Source organism: Stegodyphus dumicola, chromosome 2 (assembly GCF_044657685.1).
Source record: "Stegodyphus dumicola isolate Sdum_Otavi_A_Nest chromosome 2, ASM4465768v1".
NCBI classification, from domain to species: Eukaryota; Metazoa; Arthropoda; class Arachnida; order Araneae; family Eresidae; genus Stegodyphus; species Stegodyphus dumicola.
Genome location: NC_140769.1, coordinates 11,799,677 through 11,819,699, shown reverse-complemented (window position 1 = coordinate 11,819,699; position 20,023 = coordinate 11,799,677). Strand labels below are relative to the sequence as shown.

At 33.9% G+C, this 20,023-nt stretch overlaps 1 protein-coding gene across 4 annotated transcripts in view; it reads left to right on the top strand.

Moving 5' to 3' along the window:
- Positions 1–20,023, top strand: part of LOC118187885 (alanine aminotransferase 2-like) — a 75,070-nt gene that overhangs the window by 37,501 nt on the left and 17,546 nt on the right. For all 4 annotated transcript variants that reach the window (XM_085810296.1, XM_085810294.1, XM_085810293.1 and 1 more), the window contains 5 exons: positions 4,061–4,174; positions 10,993–11,122; positions 12,840–12,919; positions 13,032–13,165; positions 15,568–15,676. In XM_085810296.1, the coding sequence (XP_085666422.1) occupies positions 4,061–4,174; positions 10,993–11,122; positions 12,840–12,919; positions 13,032–13,165; positions 15,568–15,676 (567 nt within the window). The remainder of the gene's footprint in view (positions 1–4,060; positions 4,175–10,992; positions 11,123–12,839; positions 12,920–13,031; positions 13,166–15,567; positions 15,677–20,023) is intronic.

Here is a 20,023-nt window from a genome sequence, read left to right as displayed (position 1 = left end):
TTATTACGCTCGGCCGTACTTCAGGCTCTTGATAGCTTTGCAGTCAATTAGCTTTAATGGGCCAACTCTGTTAGAATTTTGATTGTTTCGGCTATACCTCTTTAGTTAAGATTAGTTTTATTCTTAAAGTATTAATGGAAGCATATTGTTTGGAATAAAACTGATTAACTGGAATGCTGAATACCTTTCTTCTTCGAAGGCCCCCATTGACAAAGAGGTTTTTGCCAACGTTTTTTTAATGTTTTAAGTGCATTCAACTGGATTACAAACTAACTCATATTTTAACTGATCATAGGAATTTTTTTAATTACTTATTTCGTTTTAATATCATGACCATTGGACTTTGTACTTACGACGATACTATAGAAGATGCAGAGCATATTTTGTTGCACTTCAGGTTATATGAGAGTGTCGGAACTATATTTAAGGTGATTTTAGTTCGTCTTTCTATTTGTTGGCCCGTCTTTGATCTTGCCAGGGGTTATGACGCTTTTGCTGTTTTGATCATCTTTATTTGTTACTTAAACTTTTATTATTATTTCTTTTATATATTATTGCATTATTATATTTTTATGTGTCTTTGTATTTCTGTTGTTTTTCTATCTGCGTATTATACACTATATTATTGTAGTGCAGTATATTATTGTAATATTAATGGACTATATTATTATAATGTATGCACTATCTATGAATACGTATGAATTATATATACGTATGAATGCACTATATTATTGTAATATTAATGCTGTATATTATTGTAATATTAATGTTTTTATTGTTGTATTATATCTCCTTTGTATTAGTACTATATTATTGTTGTCATTAATGTATTTTATTATTGTTGTATCATATCTCCTTTGTATTAGTACTATATTATTGCTGTCATTAATGTATTTTATTATTATTGTATCATATTTCCTTTGCATTAGTAGAACTTTTGCGCAGTATTTTATCATCATTATTATTATTGTTATTATTTTGATTGATTTTATTTTTTAATGGTAGTATTATCATAGTTTTATTCTACTATAATAAGTATTACTGAAACCGGATGTTTTAATATTGTTATTATAGTAGTATTTGTATTATTATGTATATATTCCTTAGTCTCTTCAGAGCTAGATATTATGCATTACTATTGTATTATATTTTCTTTGTATTAATAAATTATTTACTTACTGTATATCTTACTGTAAGCCTCGTGGCATACTTTGTGGAGCAAGAGGATTTCTGCATTTGTTCTCTGAAATAAAAATGTTTAAAAAATGATCAACTGGAAAAGATACATTATTTAAAGCTCTTTTTTATTTAAAACAAGGAACTGGACGATAGTTATGTGCTGACCTTATCAGACTCTTTATTAACATTCCGATTTATCTGGATCAGATATCTAGAATTTTTTTAACAATTATATTTTTTATTATTTTACATTAAATATTTGTTTGCTTAATCCTTAGAGACATTAGGTCATTCAGGCAAGAGAGATTGAAAAATTCGCAACGCCTTCGCCGGGAATCGAACCACGGACCTCTGGAATACGCGCCCAGCGTGCAAACCACCACACCACGAAAGCATGTCAAGAAGGTGGGAGAAATACCTTATAAATCTCTTAAATGAATATTTAGAAATGATTACAATAGTTACACTTCAGAGAGTTAAACGCAATGCAAAGCTCATCTATAAAGCAAAGCTCTCACGAAGATCTCAATACCCCGAAGTCAGCTCTGAACTAACACCTGAGAAACTGTTCCAAGTTCCGCTAGTGACCGCGAATAACATACTAAGAGCATGTTATTTTCCGGCTACTTTGATATAGTTGCTTCTATGAGCGCTTGAAGTAGAATGAATACCGTTCGATAGGTCCAGGAGAACAGCATGAGAAAGCTGAGAAACTCTTGCTCTCCCCGGTCGCATATACGCATTCTGTACCGCTCCCCGCGCATAGGGAAAAATCCGTACTCGTGATTGGACATACATTCCGATGACATCATTTTCTCTTGGCGTAATGACGTTTAAGCGAGATTCTTACGGTTTTGTTTTTGATTAATGGCGCGCATGAATGAAAAGGAAGCATGAAAATTATCGTTCATTTTCTTTGAAACGAAACAATTTAGCTGCAGCGTTCTGAAGATAGCTTCCTGTTTCATGGAATTATAAAATTACAAAATCTCTCAAAGATGCTGTTCAGAAGAAATCTTAAGCGCTTAGAGTATATAAAAAGCTGAGTTCATAAGTTCAGTGCGAAAACCAAAGTAAGACGATTTCGATCCAACTAAGGCATTTTGTGCTAGTAAGTATTTCAATTTTGTTGCATTCTGTTCCTTTCACATCGCAAAAAATATTTCACTTGTAAATGTTATGTTATTTCCGTGTTAATGTCCATGTCATTTTTAATATTCTGTAGCCTTAAAGGAAAGAATTCGCTGAATTTAATACACGTATATAAGAAAAGAAACTTCCTTCTCTGACAAACACTACTTATGTAAAGGTAGAAAAGGCGTTACACTTTAAAAAATGGGCCATATTCATAAAGTAATATTATTCAATTTAAAATACGTATTTTTATTTCTCTCTTCTAGTTCTATATTAGTCTAAATTCAAAAATAAATTTTACGTTTTCAGGCTGATTATAACTATTGTAAATTTACTGCGTACTATGTTAGCTCCCAAAGTCGTTTTTGCTAGTTCTGAAAACTGACTTGTCTCGTGCTCTCGAAAATTGTATCTGCAGAGAATGGATATATAATGAACATGAAATAACTAATTGATAATCACAACACTTTTTATATGAATACATTTATTAAATACATTTATTAAAAATTTCTGCACTTAATATTAATACACATTTACGGAGTTAGCAGAAGAAATAATACATTTCCTCCATAGAAGTGGGGGGAAAAACTACATTTTTATATTAAATTTACCATACTACAGTGTGTGCTCTTATAGCAGGTGACAGGTGACGGAGGACGGGGGCGCCTGGTGTCTAACATAGGTAAACAGGCATATACCCCGCGTCCGTGATCTTATAGCAACAAAAATACAACGCACGTAATAACCTTTTCGTTACTGCTATCAAAATTTAAGCATACGGTATGGAGGTATACCCTCGAGCCCAAGCAAAGTCGAGGCGTTGAGGAAATTATGTCATCGAAATCTATTATCCAATCAAGAGGAGGGATTTTTCCCTATGTGCGTGGCGCGGTACAGAATGCATATATGCTCCCCGTCTTATATAATTATCCACGACATCCAAGAAATCTTTAGAGCCTTCCACTTCTCGAAATTTCTGGAAGGCATATGAGGCTCGGATACAGTTACTTGATGAAAATCAATTAGAGTTATCCAATTACAGTACGAATTACAATTATACAGGGACCGGATCAAAATGTCAAAAATGATCACTACGCTTGGCGATTTCTCGCTAAATTTGACAACAAAAATTAGTCGCCAAAACCACCGCCAGTTTGGGGATATTTCGGCCAATTTAGTGCGATAGCCAACTTACCTCACTACTGAATAGACTCGCCCCTATAATCTTATTTTCCCGACAGAGCTTCATCTCTTTCAAGCATTTGATGTTACATTATACAAAAAAATACAACAATTTTGCTTACAGTTTCACTAAAATTAGTTACATGCGTACAAAATTGATAGCAATGCATTCTGAGGTGAGGCTGATATTCCTGAGCATGAACACGTAAAAATATCTGTACCGAATATCGAAATCGAGACAGATTTATAATTTTAAAATTATTGCATTACGGGGATTTTATATTTTGCCCTCACATGTAATACAAATATTTTTCCTTCAACTTTTCCTTTGAAATCTCCCAAAACGAAATCTCGTTAGAAAGCTGTTAGCGTACAATTTTTTTTAGTGAACTTAATTTAATGCATAACTCAAATTAATCTCAGAACAAATAAATGTCCAAAATGCCGTTTAAACTTTAGGATATGTTTTCTATACTTAAATAATTACATAATTGTCTTTTTCAATAATACTAGTATTATTTTGCTTTAAAATATTAATTTATGAAACAAAATCTTTGTTGCATAGGTTGTACTTTCTTGGTTTAAGAACAACGCAGCCACAAAACCACCTGGTGTAATGATGCCAATACCACAGTATCCTCTGTTTTCTTCAACTGTAACGGAGTATGGCATGTACCAAGTAAGTTACACTTTTTAACCAATTTATAATAATTTTTGCATAACATGATATAGATAAGTCAAAAATTCATTTTCTTTGAATAATGGGGCACTATAAGAATAAGTAACTGGATGTGAAACAACGTATATTACATGACTAAGTTTAAAAATCGTTGTAAGAATTGAATGATGAAGATATAGTCGAACTCGCTTATAACGAGCGTAAAGATACCGTGATATTTGATCGTTATTGCCCGAGTGCTCGTAAAAACGGATTCGTTAAAAAATATAAAAATTCATACATACGTACTATGTTATAAATACTTTATTTATTTTTATTTCTATACAGTACAAAAAAGTTTGTTCATTTACTTTGAACTACCTTATTATCTCTTTCTTGTGTTATTATTCTTCGGAAAACTTTCTGGCCCGAAAAACTTCGTCATTTGCACCCCTGACTTCTAAAACTTTTTAAGTTTTTCTGCACACTTGAAAGCCAATGAGTATGTTGGGGGCGGCATAGCTTGTAATTCTTCACATTAGTCGTTATCATTGCCGCTCCGCTTTAATTATTTTTTTCCATCTGCTTTAGCTTGAATTTTACCTAAAATATCCTCGAGAGTAGGTATCTCGGAAGTAATAACATAGGCGTCAACAGATATATATTTTTCAAATTCTTCTCTATTTAATTTCCAAATTTTCCAAGACGTAAATTTTTTCTTCTTCCTCAATGATTTGTCCCTCTTGATCCAATCCAGCCTTTTGGAAGCAATTGGTACTACATGTTGATGTAACGTTCTCCCATGCATCGTTCATCAAACGTATCGCTTCGAGTACGTTTACATTAGCATATGAGGTGGTTCCTATTTTTCCATCTCTCATAAAGTGCTTATGAAATTTTGACTTAAAACACCTGATAATCCCTTGGTCTATAGGCTGGAATAACACTCGTAGAATTCGGTGGTAAAAATTAAATTCTGATCACTCTCCAAGGTAAAAAAGGCCGCTGTCACGTATGCGCAGATTTATGACTCATCTCTAACTCATCTGTTGTCTTCTGAAAGTAAAGGAATTCTTTTCAAAAAAGGATTATCTGAGCTGGAGAGGTGGAACTCAACAGAAATTTTATGAATCACAAAACTGGAGAGTTCTCATTCATCACACTTTTAGTCTCTACAAGTGGCCTCGCCACTTGTAGAGACATTAGGTATTTTGGAAGCAGGGAAGATGAAAAATATGCAAAGGCTTCGCCGGGAATCGAACCACAGACGTCTGGAATACGCGCCGAGAGTGCAGACCACAACACCAAGAAAGTGGGAGAAGTACCTTATAACCTGAATATAGGCACCAGGAAGCACGAATTTTGAATTTCGAATTTGTTCTATTTCATATTTTGTAAAACTTTAGCGAATTTTTGACTAAAATTGCTCAACGATTTCAAAGCGAGCAGTGACATCATAGGGCGGAATAAAACATTTTTATCTCCAGAGGGCAAGACCGCCTATCCGAAATTCTAAAGATATGCTGTTTTTTAATATTTTTAGTCCAAATGCTCTCGAAACATGCACGCGTGTATAAATGAAAAAAAGCCTCTTTGGGCGTAATATAAAATCTGAAAGCTTTCAGATTTGTTTCTTTGTTCGTTGCTACCTTTTCCTAAGTTAGCAGGCTGACATATTTCACGGTCCTTTCAGTTTTGAATTTTTACTGTGCCAGGTGTCACGGATTTGCTGTAATAATCTCTTTCATTTTCCTCTTGAATGGTATGCCTGCAATGGTTCCCGCCTTTGCTGTACTCCCCAAAACGTCTTATCCCAGAAGATTCCCCCTAGAAGTCCTCACTGAAGGAGTTAAGGTAAATGCATAAGAAGCATTCTGGTCGAATGCGGAGATCGCAATTGCTGTCAACTAAACTCGGTGACACAATCAAGAAAGAAATTATTTTCTGTTGTAAAGATGGCCATCCTGATCCTCACAGAAGTTCGAATATTAAACGCTGCGATCAGGTGTAGTAGACTAAAGGTATTCTGATGTTCATAGATCGATTCTTTTAAGAATTAAGGATGTTCCTACAAGTAATAATATTTTTTGTAGCTAAGAGATGAACTGCTGTTTGCATATATTCATTTCAAAATTGTAATTTTTTTATACGTTAACGTTTTATAAAATAGATTCCGGGAAGTTATCATTAAGTAGATTAAATTTCAGGAAATGCAGTCCAATATTTGGTTTAAATATGTAGTTAATTTTTCTATTGTTCTAGGCAAAAATTTGAATAAAAAATATTTATAACTCTGCAAGCACTTTGTGAAATTGCTCCTTCTGCGAAGACAGAATCATATGTAGCTCTTCTTACAGAATTTTGGGGAAATAGAGTGAGAAAAATAAATAGATTATCCATACAGTTTTAAAGTCCTTATTTTCATCTGCTTGGAAACGTATGTGGACAGGGAGAAAGAGAAGAGTTATATTCTATGTATATAGCCGTAATTATCATTATCTTTGTTTATTTGCTACTGTTTATTTTATAGGTTGCTTATTGCAGCAAAATACTCTAGAGTTATTTGCCTTACCTTTCCTATATTAACTCATACCTTTCCTACATCTACTTTTAACAATGTATTGTGACTAATTCTACTTATTAAGTACTTCAAGTGCAACTCTCACCCCTCAGTTGCTACTTAAAAGTTGTTATGGGAGTTGTTATCTCTGCTAGCTTAACTAAATGTTGAAATACAAAACAAATCACTAACTTTACCTCAAGGTTATTACACAGTACCAGTATTATACAGTACTAAGTTTATTACACAGTACCAGTATTATACAGTACTAAGTTTATTACACAGTACCAGTATTATACAGTACTAAGTTTATTACACAGTTTAATCCAACACAAATTGCTAACTTTATCTCACGTTTATTATACAGTACCCGCCGTTTCTTCAAATCACTTCCGTTCCAAATATATTTAAGTTTGTTAAGCGGCTGATTTTAATACACAGCGATTTGTACATTACAAATTGTGGTATTGTTACCATTCTTCTATAAATTATACGTCGGCTTGCTCTAAAAATATTTATTAACAGATCACAGAAACAGTTACAAGAAAAATATACATCAAAACAGAACATACACCAGAATGGAACACCTAGCATTTAGAATTAATGTTCGAGTCACAGAGACATAATACTGGATAGCCAATTCTCATCGCAGATGGAGGTCGACTGGCTGTAAATTGCATCTAGTGGCCACTAGATGGCGTTCGATAAAATAGCTCGGTTACATCCAAATAGTTCTGTTGGAATACAACATACCATTTTTAAACATTTTAAGTAAAATAATAGCGAACAGCTAATTTAGTAATTAATCCTAAAATAATAATTAAAAGTTAATGTTAAAATTGAACGATATGTGCAGTTTTAAAATTCATTTTTTAATGTAAATGATTTAATACAAATAATATAAAATATATTCATAATTACGTTTTTGAGTGAAGCTTCATCTCTTACAAATAACCATTCTATCTCTAGTTAATTTCTAAAGCGCCATTTGTACATCCAAAGTATTTTAGTATCATAATTCTTGTCTTAAACACGGTTCAAAAAATCACTTCAATATGTGAATAGATCAACACACGAACTAAGGTTTTGCAAAGTTTATTTATGACATATTAGCTATTTTAAATTACTCTCAAAACGAGAGTTCAAAATTATTATTAATCGATTCTAGAAACAATTCTAAAAACCAAATGCAACAGGGAGGCCACAAAAATAAGGAAAATATCAGGCACGAACTTTGGCGCTGCCTAACCGCCAAATCGGCAGTCATAACAGTTTCAAACTGTTCAAAAGCAGTTTTTCAGTTGCATTATGAGTTTCGTAAAATTCGTGGTAGGATTTTTGATCAGAACTTTTCAGTGCAAGTGTTTCCCTTACAATATTTTCCCCCCTATATTCGATTGATGGTAGCATGTCACCATTTTTTTTCTGTATCACTTTCGCTATCAGTTTCTGTAGTTCTTTTAACACTTTCATAATCATTTTTTACACTAATTTTCTGAATATTGTTGACACAATATTGAATTTACACGTACGGTAAAATAAATCTTCATAACGTACCTGAACTGACGTTTGAAGCATTAGCTACCATTTGCAGTTCCTCTGAGGATTTTTCCTACATAAAATCTATATTTTCGAAACCACTTTTTTACTGATTTTAAGAAATTAAATCCCTGCATTGACTACAACATGCATGGTCTCTAACAGAGTTATTGGATTACTCATCTCCTTTAAAGAGTGCTTGCAATTTTACAGATTTCAGTTATGTTCACAACTTTCTAAACTTCGTTTCTGTGGTGAAATTTGAAAATTTTATAATCCTCTGGTCTAAAGGCTGAAAGTTTTTTTTTTTTCCAGGAACAGACACTAATGTTGGTAGGCCTACGAAAATGGATACTATAGATGACATACGGGAAGCTCTATAGATATTAAATAAGATATTCTGGCACTGAAGTATCAGTCTTTCGTCCATTTGAGTTTTATACGCTGCAGATTTTCTATTGATTAGTGTGCATTTGTTTTGGCTTTTGAAAATTTGAGCGTAATAATCAGCTGCATTTATTACCCAGTGAGTTTAATAAGCGGTGGATACTGTACCTCCTCATTTGTGAGGGATAAATTAAAATACTACAAAACAAAAATTACTCTTAATAGTGAAACAAAATATCCTTTAACAGTCGTTGAATCGACAATTCTAAATACTTTTCAAGCGAGGTTGCAAGTTAGGAATCAACCACTAAAACCTAGTTCAAAATCTTAGGTTATCTATAAAGCTAAATTGTCTTGAGATTTTAATTCTTCCCAAACAATTGCTTTCACCAAAAGGCAAGGGTTGATACGAGTCAATGAAAGTTAGGATTCCCAAAGGGTTGAATACTGACTAGAGAGAATCGATGAAATTTTAAAAGGGCTCACTTATGCTTACCGACTGGGGGTCGATATCCAAACACACGAGGGCAAATGATTGGCATAATGAAGACCGATAAAAGTTATTAATATTATAAAAAAGGTACTTCATTGTTTTGATAAAAAAATGATATGATGTAGTGAGAAAAAAAATTATATAAAAAAATACAACGAAAAAACACACAAGCATTATTCAATACATTTTAAAAATCAATAACACGTTTTAAAAGTATATACATTTTTATGCGAAATGAACAATGTAAAAAAGTATATGCAGGAAAACAGAGAATCGCGACCAAAAACTACGAACAACGCAAAATTTTCTCAAAAGATATATTCTATACGCAACCGCTTGCAATTTTCAAGAGGTTTTAATGTTTGTTTTAGAGAAAATGAAAAATTTGAATACGCCAGCATGGCTAAACTATGATGCATTTGATAATGATATTATAACGATTGTATTGTAGGAGGATGGTTAAGCATATGTCTTACTCAAAAATAGGCGGATATCCTAAGTTTTGGAACTGAAAAGTCATCCGAAAGAAATATTTCAAAATAAAAGTTATTGCTGAATAATAATAATGATTTTTCGTTGTTCTTATTTATAGATGCAGGCTTTAGACAAATCAATAATTTACTATGGAAAAGAAGAAACAGGTTGAATATTTTTGAACGAGACGATTTAAGAATTACGTTGATTAAGCAATTTTATATTAAATATTTAAAAAACTTGCATCAACAAATAAAGCGCAGCCGTCATACTAATTAAAATCAAATTTATGTGCAGTTAGAATCTGTGATTTTGTTTCCGAAAGCTTGTTTATATTTGCAAAATTAAACAAAAAATAACTCCAAAAACTATTGAAATATAAATCCAATAAACCATTTTTTCTTTAAATTTTTTTCATATTCTTAGTAAAATTGTCTTCTTTAAGTTATTTAGGTTCAATTATATTTATGTTGTATGCTGCATATTACATAGAAAAATACAAGAAGGTCAATTAAGAAAACTATCCTTTTAAAAAGGGTCAATGCAAGATAAAGGTTAGGAATCTCTGATCTAAGCATTCATACGGCTACAATCTATTTTCCTAACTTTATTCTAAGGTGCTTGCCATTCATCATTACATAATTCTGCAGGAAAAACAAGATGGTGACAAAATGAGACATACAAGAAGGGTATGTAAATGGAATATAATGCCAAACTCAAATATAATGCCACACACTCACTAAGGAATAAAATGCTTTCTATTACTTAAATACTTTATGTTTTCCGTTTTCTCTCTTAGCTAAAATATACTTTATATTTTCAGCTTTCAGCTTAGCAGAACTTTATCATTTCAGTTAATTAATCAATAAGAGATAGTTAAAACATTTATTTCAATTAAAATGCCAGCACAAATTTTGATAAAAACAAATATTGTGGATAAAAGAAATTCGATCAATGATTTATATATAAAATATTCACGCATGTTTTTAAAGAATGTTCTGTTTAGAATTTATATTATTATCGGAAGATATTATTTCCTTATTTATCTGATTTCTTATTTGTTTCATCAATCAAATTAATTTCAACAATAAAACCACATCTGAACTTTGTTTACTGCAAAGTTCGTAACCTTTGTATTGAACACTGTTCGGGCATTAGGAATATAATTAGCTCTGTCTTAGAGCTTTAACTTCACACGTGCTCATAACGATTACTTCAGCTGTTCTTTCTAATGATCATTTAAAAGCGAGCGAATGCTTTAGATGTTGAGATATCTAATTATTTTCTAAACTTTGCCATTCTTGGTTGTTCTTTTTATACAAATTTTTCGGCTTAATGAGTTTTGATTAGTGTGTTTCAACCTAACCAAATTTTTTTATTAACCAGATCAATTATTATTTAAACGAAGAAAAGCAATGGGCAGTGGATATCGAAGAGTTACAAAGAGCCATCAATTTATCTAAGCCATACTGTGAACCTAAAATTTTAGTGATCATTAATCCGGGAAATCCTGTTGGTATGCATGTTTTATTATTATTTCAACTTTTAATTTGTGGGTCGTTTTTAGTCATGAAGTCATTCATTTTTAATTATGAGTCATCATTATTCATTTTTAACCATTAGTAAAATCGTTAATAGTTTGATAACATTTTTAAAGTGCATATACATCGGTGATTCTCAAAGCGAGTGATACTGCCTGTCTAAAGGCGCAACTGAAGCGCCAAGTCATTTTACGAAGCGCCAATTAACAATCGATGGGCAGTAAAAACTTTACAGGTTTATACTGTAAGTCAAGATAGCATCTTAATATATTTCTGGAGATAGATTAGAAACTGCCTTCTCAAAGAAATGTAATTTTCTTAGCAATACCTTCCACTCTATGCATTTTACTCGTACTTTTCTCTGATACTGAATATATTAGCTGAAAATTGCATGATGCATTCCGATAAATTACATAATGTATAAAATAAAGGGAAATATGGTAGTTTATTATAATAATTAAAGTTTGCATTAGGAAAATATTATTAGTGCATTTAGTGGAAAAGATACTAGTAGCCTCCCGATCGGGATACCGAAACGCTCGGGTTCGAAGCCGGAGAAAAGATGGATGTTTGTAAATGTATATTGTCTTTACGGCATGGAGGGACTCTAAATATGCAGCAAGCCGAAAGTCCTTTCGAGAGTTTGGTGGTAGGGGAAGAGGAAAAGGAGACCTTCGGATATGTCTCCCCGGGGGCGTAATGGCAAACCGCACATCGCGTTGATCAATATTAAACGAATTTTGCTTACTGCGCATGCCCAGAATAGAATTTGGGGCAATTACAAATTTGGCGCAATTTTAGATGAAGATAAATACGGTATATGGTTGATATTGTGTTATCTGGGCGTATACAGTTCGGGATTTTAAAACTTGTTAGGTTGTAAGTTGCTTCATTACTTAAAGTGAAAATGTCGATTGTAAACTACGCAAATTTTCGTTTAAGAAGGATTACAAAACAGGAAACTTTATAAGATATATTAGTTTAATGATACAAGATATGCCATTCGTATATACTTTCACAAATTAAGGAATAAATCCAGTTTTAATTACTGAATAAGTCAAGTAACTGATATTAAATGTAATGTTTTTGAACAAAAAAAAAAACCAAAATGAAATGAAACACAAGTACATGCAATAAGCACGCAACAAATTTGCAATCTTTTAAAACTGTAAAACCAACATGGCTAACAGGCTTGTATAGGGTAGCTTATGCCCCCCCCCTTTAGTCGCCAGTATTTCCTCCCACGCCTACGGTACACCACTGAGCATGCGCAGTAAGCGAAATTCATTAACATTGATCATCTCAATGTGCGGTTTGCCATTACGCTCCCCTGGGTGCTCTACATCTAAATTGGGGGGGGGGGCGGAACTGAGCAAAGTCGTATAATCACCTGTAAGATGCTGAAGGCTCTTGCCAACGGCAGGCGCAATCATGCACTCCTTGCCACAATGAATTTCGTGAGCTTGTGCAGATGTTACTGTCAGAAAAATAAGATAAGTCACAACAACGAATATTAAGAAATAGTATTTCCTAATTCAAAGACACGGACACGTAATGAATAACTCTTACAAAAAAAAAAAAAAAAGCCTGAGTATAAAAATAAGTGATAAATTCTTCTCGCAGGATTTTGGATATAAATTTCAGAATCTTATACATATATATTCAAGTAAATTTATGTCGTTATACTTACAGGTTCTGTTATGTTGCAGAAGGACATGCAGAATATCATCAAATTTGCTTATGAAGAAAAGCTTCTCATTTTCGCAGATGAGGTATGTATCTTCGCTTTGCAAGACATAGAGACTGAATGCTTTATTGCGTTAAAGGCGTGCCTTTTATTAATTTTAAAATGAATATTTTAATCGCTTCCGAATTTTTCTGCAGGTATATCAATACAATGTTTATGATTCAGATTCGAAGTTCTATTCGTTCAAGAAAGTGATGAAAGAAATGGGCCTTCCATACAGTAATATGCAACTTGCATCCTTCATGTCTGCATCCAAAGGATACATGGCAGAGTAAATTCCTGTTTCTGTCTATAGATTAAATTTTAAGTGAATAAGAATTATATTTCTTTGCATTCATTTTTAACCTTTTTCGATTATTTTGAATAGATATTAAGAAGTTTAAACATTTAATATGTTAAAATGAGTGACTCATATAATCTGAATAATTTAGGGTCAACATCTCCAAAATATGTCTCTAAGTTTGCTTATAAGAAACAGATGTTAAAGAAGGGCCAAAATGAGATGCAAAAATAGTGCAGATCAGAGTAATGTATTTTAAGAAACAGAAACAGTAAAGCTATAATAAAGGTCAGCCGACATACAACTAGAAGTAAAATGACAATGAGCAGAAATATCTGTATCTCCCTAAAAATGTTTCTCTTCTGCAAATAGAAAAAAGATGTAGTTAAAAGAAACACTTATCGCATTTTCTCGTGTATTTTCTCCCCTCAGCTTTTGTCCCCTATACATTTTCAGCATCAGGTTCTGAAATTTTTAAAATATCCCCGTAATTTTCCCTTCTTAAATGCGTGCAGAGAATGAGCTCTAATAAATTTTAAAACTTATTCCTTCACGTTCTGATCCTTTTCGTCTTACCAAAAGATAAATCCTCATAAACTATCTATGAAGGTCACGCTGAACCTTTCCCTTCTAAATAAACTTTATGCCACCTTAACATAAGAACCGATCCATCACAGCAAAGCAAACAAGAACTAACATTCGATCTAAAATTTGGCTGAGTAAAAGGAAGATTTAAATTACAAAGAAGTGGGTTTATTTCTTTTAAATCGCTCAACCTTTTAATCAATACACTTATTGTTTGAAAGAGAAATCAAAGATGTTATATTACGTTAAACGGCAGTACAGTGAAAACTTAACATTTGCCAGGTTAAGAGAAATTAATTATCTTACGTGTCATGCAATGGAGACGTTCGTGTCGCGGATGATATATGGTACTGTAAAGTAATATAAAGTCCAAAAACCTGTGAAATGTCACTAATATCACTATTCAGCTGTGCGCTGCACGTAGCTTAAATGAAACATTACGTGCAACTGGTGATGACACAAATAGTGCGATTCCACTTTCAAAATAAGCTTTCGAAAGAAATTAAAATAATGGTCCACGTTATTCGACCAAGGGAATATAACGTTTTAAGTGGGAAATGGTGAATATATATTGTTGCATTCTACGGGTTCGTGGATTTGGAGTGATTGATGACAACACTTGATGACGAAACAAAATAAAATTTATTCGTCAGTATTTCACAGGACAGTTCCAAAGACGCGTTGCAGTCGTCGGAAAACTACGACAAACTCGCTGAAACAATCAGCAACACAGCCCTCAGGATATAACGGTGAAGACAGCTTCACGGCAAAGCACTAAAGTACAGCTCCCGACTCGGTCGATCGCTCTCAAGCTGATCTCTGAGCTTAAAACACTCAAGCTCAAACTCAAAATACACTGCTACTCTGCGCATAGGCAGAGCTTATATAGCTTTTGACCTGCCTTCGAGAACATTCTGGGGCAAACGGGTAAGAATTCGTTCCAAAGTGTTCTTGCTCCGTCTATAGCATAGCTTCAGTTTTTCCGCCAAATTGACGATATCGTAACAAATCTGGCAACCCTGAATCTCCTTTCCATTCTCTGGTAAGCCTAAACTCCCTTCGAGGGAAGCTATTTTAACGCAGCTGGGCATTTCGTAACAATATGTTGTCGGAAAACAAAGAAAGATAAATTATAATTAAATCCATAACAAGCGATTTCATTTACTTTACTAATGAATGTCAGTTTAGCTTTCTTTATTCTTTACTTTATATTCATATATCTCCTTCCACTGCAGATAATAGGGAAAAAAAAAAAACCTTTTTCGCTCTAAAATTTATAATACCGGAAAATGAATCTTTATAACACTACACACTTTCGAAACTGTTTACATATCTGTTTATGGTAGGGCTAATAGCGAAGGGGAATGTTATAGAATCAATACGCAGAAATATCACAAACCATTACGTGAAAAAGTTTATTTTAAAATTTAGGGTAGATCGCTCTTTGAACGCCTTGGGGAAAGGGAAAATTGAGACAATACTTAAAAAAATGAGCAGTCTTCATTAATTAATTTCTTACTAACTTAACTGGTTTTTAATTTCATTGTATTTATATCGGTGAGAGTATTTATTATTTGCCCAAAGAATTTATACGAAATTCCTAGCTGAGTAAACAGAATTCGTTGCATAATGTTTTGCATAAAACAATGTTGGATTTCTTAGCTCTTTTTTCAGTTTACTAAATCTCTTGGTCCATTTATTCTTCAGTACTTGAACAGAAATGGCTCTAAATCTAATTGTTATTTATACATTCATAAATTCATTGTGTTGTTTCGTCTTTTAATTAATTAAACTTTTTCTTTTTTTAGATGTGGCTCAAGAGGTGGATACTGTGAATTTGTGAATCTTGATAAGGAGATAAAAGATATATTGATGAAATTACATTGCGTAAGATTAAGCGGAAACATACATGGGCAGGTAATGGAAGGTTTTATTTTGTGAATGTTCTTGTGAGGATTTATTTATTTATTTACTTTGACTAATGGTTAATTAATTTTTAGTTAAAGCTACTTTCCTTTCACTCTCCTTTCATCCACGCTTTGAATGACAGACTGTAAAATAGATAACGCGAGTTTATTCAGGTTAAGGGGGGAAAATGCTATTTAAGCGAAGGTTTCGCGATTTGATTTTAGAGCGTGTTCTGTCTATTTGAGACCACGTTGTTACCGTGACTTAAAAGCAATTTGATTCTGTGCTTCTAGCCATTGGACTTGTCCCGCCGACTTCTACGAGCCAATAGCTTTCTGCAGGTTTACTTTATCCTGTGAGCCGTTAGTTAGTCTAAATTATATTTTAAGTTCAACATTACTTGTTTTAAGTTAAGCCAGAAGTGATGGCTTATGTAAACCCAAGTGGGGTCGACTATTAATTCTTTGTGATCAAATAAAAGGGCTATAGACACCCTTCGTCTGACTTTCTCTGCCTGCCTACTGCCTACTGTTACCTGAGGATAATTCCTCTACAGTCTTTCTAATGCTCGTGAATTATGTGTTACCAAAGCATACGAGACTCTATATCTTAATATTAATTATTCATAAAAGGTTTAAAGTATGTCTGGGATCTAAGATGCTTTTCAAATAAATTTTCTTTCAACAAAACTAAATGGAATTATCTTTATGAAGCTCAAAGGCAGTTTTGTTTAAATCATCGAAGGAAGTTATTAAGCTGTTATTGCATATAATTAACCTTGTATTCAGTGGTGGCTGATAGTAAAATTATTGGAGTTGCTACTCCAGATAATTTTTACCCTTGATTTTAAAATTGTGTAAAAAGAAAATACGTAAAAGAAAATTTATTCGGAAACTTGACAAAACAGAATTTAGAAACTTCCCGAAAGAACAAAATCACGCATTTTTACTTACTTTAACGTAAACTGTTACTGTTCAAGCTTAATTTGTTCACTTAAAAATGAAATCTATTCTTCTTGTTTTAATTTGAGCGAAAATATAAATAATTTTTTTCTTGATCTCTGGATGACAACTGAGGAAATTTTTGAAAGCGCACTTAGTCTTTCCCAATTCATAACTTTTATTCTCTTCAATGCTGAAAAGCAAAGTTCTGTCTCTGAACTGTCAAGATGATTTTTATCAGTTTCAGAATTTCGCTAAGAACATTATCTAGATTATTTTCAAGATAAATTTCGCAGCTGAATGGATTTGTAATATTCATGAATAACAGATCTACAACAGAATACATTGCTCGACATTGAAAATGAAACACCAAGAAGGAGTGGTCGGAAAGTAATGAAATTTGGAAAAAAAGACGGAGACAGCAAGCAGCAATAAGTGATCTTTATTTCAAAATGATTAGTCAGAATATAGAGCGAGAACGGCATCGGCTCAGTAGGATGTAGGACCACAGCGGACAGCGATGCACGAAGAAACACGTCTAGGCATAGAGTCAATAAGAGTGCGGATGGTGTCCTGAGGGATGGCTCTCCATTCCCTTTCAACCACTTGCCACAGTTCGTCTTCTGAACGAGACAGGGGCAGAGTCTGCAAACGGCGTCCAATCACATCCCACCCATGTTTGATTGGTGACAGGTCAGGAGAATACGGTGGCCAGGGAAGCATCCGTATACCTTGCAGAGCATGTTGGTAGATGCAAGCACTGTGTGTAGCGCCACAAACCATTATGCCACGTTGTCGCGCGGTGGGGCGTTCCACAGTTCCTGCCGGATTAGATCGTCTCCACGTCGACGCCACACACGTATGCGGCGACTGTCACTGGATAAACAGAAGCGTAACTCATCTGAGAACACGACGTTCGCCATTCTGTCATCCACATCGCTCCAGTCTGGCACCATTCTAAACGTTGGCGTCTATGCTGTGGGGTCAATGGCAGTCTTCTTAACGGACGCCGTGAATGCAGGCCACGTTCAACCAATCAACGGGAAATGGTTCTGATCGACACAGGAACATCCATGGTATCGTGCACATGCTGCAGAATCGCGGTACTAGTGACTTGCGGGACCGTCACAGCTTGTCGGCAGATGTGTCGATCCACACGTGCTGACGTTACTCTCGCTGCACCTGCACTCCTCCTTCTTCCCACAATTCCTTGTTCCAACCATGTTCGCCATAGCCGATGCACCGTGCTCGCATCCATGTGGGTATCAGCTGCGATTTGACGTAAGGACCAACCCGCCCTTCTCAGTCCGATCACCATACCCCTCGTAAAATCCTCTATCTGGCTGGAAGTGCCTTCGTTGACGGCGGCTTGGCATTCTCTCCTATTACACGTATCCTCCGGGATAAAAACCAACTTTCCTTGATAATTCGTTTGGCAGAAATAAAGACACCAATATTGCTCATTCTGCCCGTTCCTTCCCTTATATCTTACTTCACGTGCGTCGGAGAGCTGGGCATTTCACATCATTCGCATAACTCAGTGACTTGCGTCTACTCTAAAATTTGCATAAATTTCTGACTACTCCTTCTTGGTGTTGCATTTTCAATGTCGAACAGAGTACTTTTAGTTCAGCTTCAAGCTTTTCATTGTCTATAATGGTATATGCTTATTCTATAGGATATTCCTTCTTCAAACTGGTGAAGCATTCTCATTGAACAATTAAGCAGCTACTGAGTGCTTAGTGGAAGAACATCTGCCCATTATATCAACACATAACAGTCACGCACTTCCTTAGCTTCTGCCATGAGTTTTTAAAGGATTCTTTACGTGCTTTGAAGTTCTTTATTCTAAAATATCAGTTTTGAAATTTGTTATACATTCATTAACTTTAAGCACTTTAATTTATTGATATTTCATTTTGTTGTAAATTATTTCAGTCTGAGGCGTAATCTGTTGAAAACGCTCTAACCAAAACTTATCATCATCCAGGTATTATAGAATTCCTGTTGCCTCTACAATGATTTCATCTGCATCTGATATTGACTGAGTTTTAGTAAGGGAGTTTTTTAAAGGTTGTAGATTTTCATGAGCTCTGTTTACGGTCCGTATGTTAAAGATAGACGTGGAATGCTTATGTCCATATGCTTCTTGAAAATGGACATACGTTGCGATGATGTTGAGAAAAGTATTGGAATAGCCAGAATGATAGAGAAAAATATTCTTGCGTTTCGTGCAATACTTACTGCATTTCACAGTATTAAATTACGTTCACGTGTATTACAGTCAATGAAATATGCACTATAAACTGCTTTTATTTTTGCTTGAACTCCTGCTTTTTTGCCTTTCCTGGCGTTTGCAAAATGAAATGTTTGAGCTGTTAGTTTGCGTTCATTTCCTTGAAAGATTATGTCTCGTTGTTCTAAAATACATTTTGATTGCCATCTGCAATTTGATTTTCTGGAATAAAGAATCTCCCCAAACGTTCAAAATATTTCTCCATTCGATACGTACCCTAGAAAAGGACAACTTGAGTGTGTTCCGAAACATCTGTCGTGTCTTCAGCCATTACAGCTAAAAAGGAAGCTTTTCTAATTTCTCCGTATCTCCTCATGGTATGTTTGTAACAGGCTAGTATTTCATTTTGAATGGTCTTGTATCTAAGTGATTCCTCAAATCTCAATTTAATTTAGATGCAAAATTTACTAATCCTCTAGATACCGCTGGATTTACTGAATCGTCTCTTTCATGATGTCCACATAAAAGAGTTTCAAAGTTTCCACAAATAAAAATGCAGCCTACTATTTTGTTTTAAACTTTATGGATTTTTTAGTCTTTATATTATGCTCGTTGATTGAAAGGCTGTATGCCTCACTAAGTGTCTCTTTAATACATACGGATTCCTAAAAGTGACAGTGAAACTACCCTAACAACGTGCTTCTTTGATTTCTCATGCTTTTCCGTTTTTTTTTTTTTTTTTTTTTTTTTTCCCTTTATTTTTTATATTTAGGAAACTATCTTTTTTTCATGTTAAATCACCTCTATACAGCAAATACGGGAAGCAGATAAGTACATCTTTTACTTCACAGCGCAAAGCCAACAATTCCGTTAGTACCATTCAGAATTTCAAGCTACGAATACATTTATAGCTGTTACTTATGCCTAACTGAGATATTGGGACATCAGGTGTTGAATGACCTCTTTCGTAGCTGCAACATTCTCATGCAGAGACAGCTGTGAAAACGTAAGCTGTTGAAGTTCACTTATTACCGTCACCGAAACTATTTCTTACGGATGCAAGTCACGGTGAAAGTTTTTTGTAAAATAAAGGAATGAAAAAAAAATGAAATCAGATAGAACAGCTGGAAGCAGGATAATAATATAATTCTACAGATTATCACATTCAATTAAAACAGT